This window comes from Petaurus breviceps, unplaced genomic scaffold (genome assembly GCF_028583685.1).
Source record: "Petaurus breviceps papuanus isolate PSGF00001 unplaced genomic scaffold, PetGlider_PUasm1.0 207, whole genome shotgun sequence".
Lineage (NCBI taxonomy): Eukaryota > Metazoa > Chordata > Mammalia > Diprotodontia > Petauridae > Petaurus > Petaurus breviceps.
The window spans coordinates 8,411,644-8,418,256 of record NW_027185850.1 but is presented as its reverse complement, the minus strand read 5'-3'; the positions used below and the strand labels follow the sequence as shown (position 1 = coordinate 8,418,256).

At 43.3% G+C, this 6,613-nt stretch overlaps 1 protein-coding gene across 1 annotated transcript in view; it reads left to right on the top strand.

Moving 5' to 3' along the window:
* Positions 1–5,150, top strand: part of LOC138164739 (interleukin-23 receptor-like) — a 67,183-nt gene extending 62,033 nt beyond the window's left edge. The window contains exon 9 of the mRNA XM_069092708.1: positions 626–5,150. Within this exon, the coding sequence (XP_068948809.1) occupies positions 626–1,255 (630 nt within the window). The 3' untranslated portion in view covers positions 1,256–5,150. The remainder of the gene's footprint in view (positions 1–625) is intronic.
* The last annotated feature ends 1,463 nt before the right edge of the window (positions 5,151–6,613 follow it).

Sequence of the window (6,613 nt, the reverse complement as noted above, 5' to 3'; positions counted from 1 at the left end):
CCGCCCCACCTAGGTCTCTTTTGATTTCCAGGACTCATCCTGTACCAGGAGTGGCCGAAGGACCACCCACAGTAGTGATAGGAAGAGCTCACCGGCTGGGCAAAAACAGATCCTGGCCAGGTTTGGCTCCTAGGCCAGAGACTGCTGACTGACCCCTGCCCTCTGCCAAGCTCCTTCCTATTTCATTTCATATTATTACTAAACCTAACCACGATGTAACAAAATGCTTTAGTCATAATTCATGATTTTGTTCTAAAGTTGCCTGGCTATGCATTTAATAGGGTGACCCAAAAGTGTATTTTAAAACTTTTAGAGCTTGAAACTGCATGCACTAAGGCTTTTGGGGATTCCCTATATACATATGTGTGTATATAATGTGTGTGTTCATATATGTATACACTATATATGTTATATATATAACAGAAGTGTTGATTAATATCCAGTCTATTAGATAACAAAAGCAAGAAGTGAGGAAGGGAAATAAGATGAGGAAAAGGAAGGAGAAAGGAAAAGAGAGGCCAAAAGAAAGCTGAATGGAGACAGTTCTGCTCTCCTGTTCAGCCATCTGTTTTGGACTTCTTGGGTTGCTTCGGGGGAAATGATGCCTCTTTTTTTCCTCTTCTAGGACATAAGTGAATTTATCATGAATAATTCCAGTGTGTCATTCCTCGACCCGGATCCAATAATCACAAAGATAGAGGAAACCTATCTCCACAAAGAATTCCAACCCCTGCACTCCCAAATGGAAAACACAACAGAGTTAGAAGCAATCGGGGAGCACTCGCAAACCTCACCGCTTGTGGATATGACCATCACTTATCTCCCTGATCCCAACACTGGCTACAAACCACAGATTTCCAGTTTGCGCCCTGTGGAGAACCCTCCCTGTGAGATCAGTGACCGGAGAGTCTCAGCCTATGAATCTCAAGTTAATTCTTTGGGCCTGGGCAAGAATGTGGTGATCAGAAACTGTCCGAGCCCAGTTTTCTCCAGCTCCAGCATCAATGCTGGGAGAAACCTTTTCTCCCTAGAAGAAAGAGGCCTCATCTTTGACCACAGTGGTTCAGCAGAAGGGCCAAAGGAGACTGAAATGGAAGCCATGGTGATCTTGGAAAAGCAATCATCCAGTGAGAGTCTTGCAGGACAGACACTGCTGCCTGATGATCTGGTCTCCTGCTTGAGTGCCATGGGGAAGGAGGAGTCCCCAGATGTCCGCCCTTATTTTCCACAGAGGTTTGGGGGGCCATTTCCATAGGATTTTCCCCACTCAATAGGAGAGGTTTTGTCTCATTCGGAGTCAACCACCCCAAATGAATTTTTTTGAAGTTACTGCCTGGCTGGAAGCCTGGTTTTTCTCTTGATGTTTTGCAGGGTTCTGGGTCATCCTCCAGATGATCGGGACAGAAAATGCCGAATGGTGATTAGGAGCAGAGAGGTGAAGGAGGTCCTTTTACTCCTGAGCCTTGTTCTTCTTTGCATTGAGAACAGCTCCTTCCCATGTGTGAATAACCAATGTAGGAGATCAGCTATAAAAAAAAAAGAGAGGTACCATTCAGATGAGGAATTTTTATGCTGAAGGGGATGCATGATGTCAGCAGGGTCTCACCAGTCCTTCCCATGGAGCATAACTCATACTGGGATCTCTCCACAGAGGACCTCCCCAAAACTGTGGACACCATCCTCTGGCCCCTGTACTAGACTGTGGCTATTACTGAAATACTTGAGTTAGGCATCTGTTATGCCTGACCTTGCTATGGGACTGGCCCACCTCCTTTTCTGAACCCACATATCTGGATGACCTTTGCACCGCTTCTCAGATGCCTCTGGTAACTTATATACAGTGGGCACATTTTCCCTTTGGGTCCCCTGTAAGAGATCATCTGAGTCACCTGAACCTTCTGAGATCAACATGTTCCACGGTTCATAGATGGTTCCAAAGGCATCCTTCCACCTCATCTTTGAAAAAGAAAGATGAGCAGCTCTGGGTCATAGAAAGTGCCATTCAATTTCTGATCCTCTCTGTCTTATTCCATTCTGGACCCAGTCATTATCCATATGTAGCATCTCCTCCAAGATGTCAGTGCTGATGGACCAAACCAATGGGTCGTCTACCTGGATCTTCTATCATCACCACCACCTTCATTGTCCTCATCATTACAGCTAGCAACTACACAGCACTTTTATGGTGGTTGACAAAACATTTGCTATCAACCCAGCCCTGGGAGGTAGGTGCTATTATACCTTTTATTACACAGTTATCCCTTCCACATCATGGGAATTAGAAGCATGGTGCCCCTGTGATTCTGGAAAAGCCACATAAATTTTTTGGGCTCCCCCATCATACCAGAGAAGAAGTCTGAACTATTATGGTATTGAAAGATAAAATATGTTTATATTATGCAATACTATACATATACTTTACACATTTCTGAATTTCTAAACTTTTATTGTGTCATCTGCTGGCTTTTGCATACTGTCTGCAGCTTCTGCAGAATTTGCAAAAAATTCCCATATAATTTTTCATGCCGACCCACAATATATCAAAACCCCGATGGGAAAAGTCATGATGTAGAAGGGATAACTGTATGTATTTGTCTTTGACAGATGAGGAAACGGAAGCTGATTTGCCCAGAGTCCCAAGGAGTAAATACTTAATAGAGTGCCTGGAAAATAGTAGGTGCTTAATAAATGCTTAAGGGTAGCTAGGTAGTGCCGGGACTAGAATCAGGAAGACTCATCTCCCTGAGTGCAAATCTGGCCTCAGACACTTACTAGCTGGGTGACCCTGGGCAAGTCACTTCCCCCTGTTTAGCTCAGTTTCCTCATCTGTAAAATGAGCTAGAGAAGGAAATGGTAAACCCCTCCAGTATCTTTGCCAAGAAAACCCCAAATGGGACCATGGAGAGGTGAACATGACTGAAAACAACTGAACAACAAATAAAAGCTTGCTGACTTGTTGGCTGGCTTGGAGTAAACGGCTGAGGACTGTCATCGGGTATGCTGCCCAGGAGGCTCTCTTCATCTATCCAACATAAAATGCTCATTAGCTGTGAATCTTTATTGAATCTCTGCTCTAGAAGGCCTTCTTCTATGACGCTTGTCCTCTGTGGCATAAAACAGAAACTGATGCTGACCAAAGCTTCTCTCCAGCGTCACGGAGAACCTACCCAAAGGCCCAGAGGAAGAGCCATTCCCTCTCTGTGAAGTCCTGGCCTGTGCTCTGGCTTACCAATGACACTGTGCGATTGGGCTGGGCTCTGGAGCATGGCTGGGCCCCCTCAAGGAGACGGACAGTCACAAACTGTCAGAGGAGATCAACCGACTCGTGCACACCTGAGAAAAAGCAGGGATGCTAAAAGCAAGTATTTTAGGTGATTATATATTTATATCCATATTCACATTTATATGGAACTCTCCCATGGGGTCAGAAGGGACCTCAGAAACCATCCAACCCCTTCATTTTACATACGAGGAAACAGAGGCCCAAAGACATAAAGTCACCCAGGGCATATGGAGGAGGATTTGATTCCAGGTCCTCTGACGTCAGTCAGTCCTCTTTCCTCTGTCACCACACTGCCCCTCTTTTCCCCTTTTAGTGCCCGTAGCTCTGGGCAGAGGACACGTATTTCAATGATCCATACCAAGAGGGTTGGTGCCCAATGTAATCAGCTATAAACTATGCTGCTATTTTCTATTTCTTCCCCACTGTTTTCCATTTAACTATAAATGAACTCATTGTTCTTTGTTGACTTCTAATGTGACTCACAGGATCAGGGAGGAGTGTAGAGGAAATTATTAGTGTGACTTTTTTGCATTTGAGTTGTAGGAGATGGTTCTCTGCTGTGCCACATGATTGGTCAACATGCCACACACATCAACTCCTTTCCCACCCACCCCCATGCAGAAAGCATCCCTAAGAGTTAGCAGGTGCATCCAAATTAGAGCTGTAGTGATTCCTAGATATGCACAATATTCTTTAGTTTAGACATCAAGAAATTTAGGGGGCGGCCAGGTAGCACAGCGAGTAAGAGCACCGGCTCCAGTGTCGGGATGACCTGGGGATCGAATCCGGGCTCAGACACTTAGCACCCACCCAGAAACACCTGGCCGTGTAACCTTGAGCAAGTTACTTAACCCCAATTGCTTTAAAAAAAGAGAAATTTAGGAATACTTCAGTAATCTCTTTAGACTAAAATTCGAGAGACCAACCTTGGAAATAGGAAGTACGTTTTTTAAAAGTGACTCCAGATTATTGAAAGAACTTAAAATTCATTCCTATGAGAGAACAGAGAAAAGAACAGATGGTGAGATATGGGCTAGACAATAGTACCAGCAGGTGGATCATTGGGTTGAATGGCAAAGATGCCATCTTGGAAGGATCTCCAGAGAGGTGACTAAGAGATCAGTGGTGGACCCAGAACTATTTTGAATTTTTAAAAATCAATGACTGGGATAAATCCACAGATAATAAAGTTGGAAGTCACTAACACATTGGATGACAGAGTCAAAACATTGGGTCCAGTAAAATAAGATAAGATATAATAGGTGTAACCACTGTGGGGTGCTATCTAGCAAGGTTGGTGGTTTAGGAGGGAAAGGGGGAGTAGATAGAACAAATTCTTCCTTTTACTTCTTTAGCCCTGTCTTTTTCAAGCTAGTCAGATTCTCTCTCCAATCCTTCCTTAGATGGCCCCAGGAGCATAACTCTCACTTAGTTAATGGTCCGTACTAGGTATCAGTTCTTGGTGTTGCCAGGATAGATTGCTTAGAAAAGGCAATTGGGGAGGGGAAAAGATCTACCTGCAGGCTCTGCTGCCTCATTTAGCCTAGCCCATGTACTGGACTAAATGACTGCCAAGTCATTTTATGAAGGAGGAGACATGGACCATCCAGCATTTTGGACTGAGATTTAAACTTCTGCCATGTTTAGTTCTGTGCTCCATAAGCTATTCACTGACCCCTTCCATTTCAAACCCCCCCTGTGTGTAGTAAATAAAAGACATGAATTATACAGTACAGAAATGATGACTGGTTAGAGTTACTTATGAAAACATCAAAAATTATAACAGTTTAAGAAACAGAGGAATTATGTAAAAAAGATGCTAGTCCTCCTGGGCATGGGGGAAGAGGAAGGTGGGGGGCGAGGTCAGGCTTCACTGTTCTTCACTCTTAAGGACCAATAACTGTCAGTAGCTTCACCCCTTTCAGGAGTTTAGAGAATGGGAGAGGGAAACAGTGAAGAGATCTCAGAGCACCAAAGCCCCTAGCTTTATTCTCCACTTAAAACATCCACTGGGGAACCTCTGCATGTCTCTGATCCCTCCCAGGGCTGTCAGCCCCTTTTCTCCTCTCAAAATCTGGAACTCCAACTCAGCCGGGTCTCATGAGTCCAGGACTTTCTGATTCTAGGTTCACTCTAGTCTATCTGTTCTACCGACCAGAATCCACTTGTGGTGCCTGTCTTAGGGCAAGTTGGCCATTTTGTGACTACTGTGTTCAATTTAACATATTACTTAAAAAGTTGACAGCTTCATATACAATCTTCTTTTGGGTCCTTTGTGTATTGAAATAGTCATGTTTCTTGATGATTATTAAGTTCATAATAAAAAAGCAATTTTTTTTAAAAGGAAAGAAAAGGAATTAGCTTGCTCTGTTGGGCCCAGAGGGAAGACCTGGTCTCTTTTGGTAGAAGTGACCAGAGAAGGAAATGAGGTTTCATGCAGCGGTGTGCTGAGGCCATCACCCATCCCACTCTAACTGGCTAGAGAGGCCATTGTTCAATGTCTAGTGTGAACATGTGTACCTTAGAAATGCCAACACAAATCAAGACTTGATGCACTGTTTTGTTGATTGTCTAGACTTAAGAAAATGTTAACAATGAATACAAAACTTAAAAGCTGACTGTTTGTTAAATATTTACCAGGACACCCCTGGGTGTAAGGAAAGGCTTCTTGAGAATTAGAGCTATTCAAAGAGACAAAAAAAAAAGAGGGAAAAGACCCATATGTACAAAAAATATTTCTAGCCACTTTTTTATGGGCAAAGACTTGAAAACTGAGGGGATACCCATCTATTGGTTAAACAAATTATGGTATATTAATGTACTATGGTATATCGATGTATTAATGTAATTAATAAGTATATTAATATACTCATATTATTATTATACCATAAGAAATTATGAAGGGGGGGCAGCCAGGTAGCACAGCGAGTAAGAACACTGGCTCCAGTGTCCGGATGACATGTGGATCGAATCCGGGCTCAGACACGTATTACCCACCCAGAAACACCTGGCTGTGTAACCTTGAGCAAGTTACTTAACCCCAATTGCTTTAAAAAAATGATGAAGGGGATGTTTCCAAAACCTGGAAAGACTTGTATGAACTGATGCAGGGGGAAGGGAGCAATGCCTGAAAAACAATTGATACAATAAAACGCTATAAAATAAAACAGGTTTGAACGATTTAAAATGCACTTAGATTAATACAATAACCAACGATGAGTTCAGAGGGCTGATGATGGAGCATGCTACCCACCCTTATGGAGACAAGCTGGTGGACTCGAGATTAGGAGCGAGACACAGCCAATGAGGGAATTTGTTTTGCTTGATTAC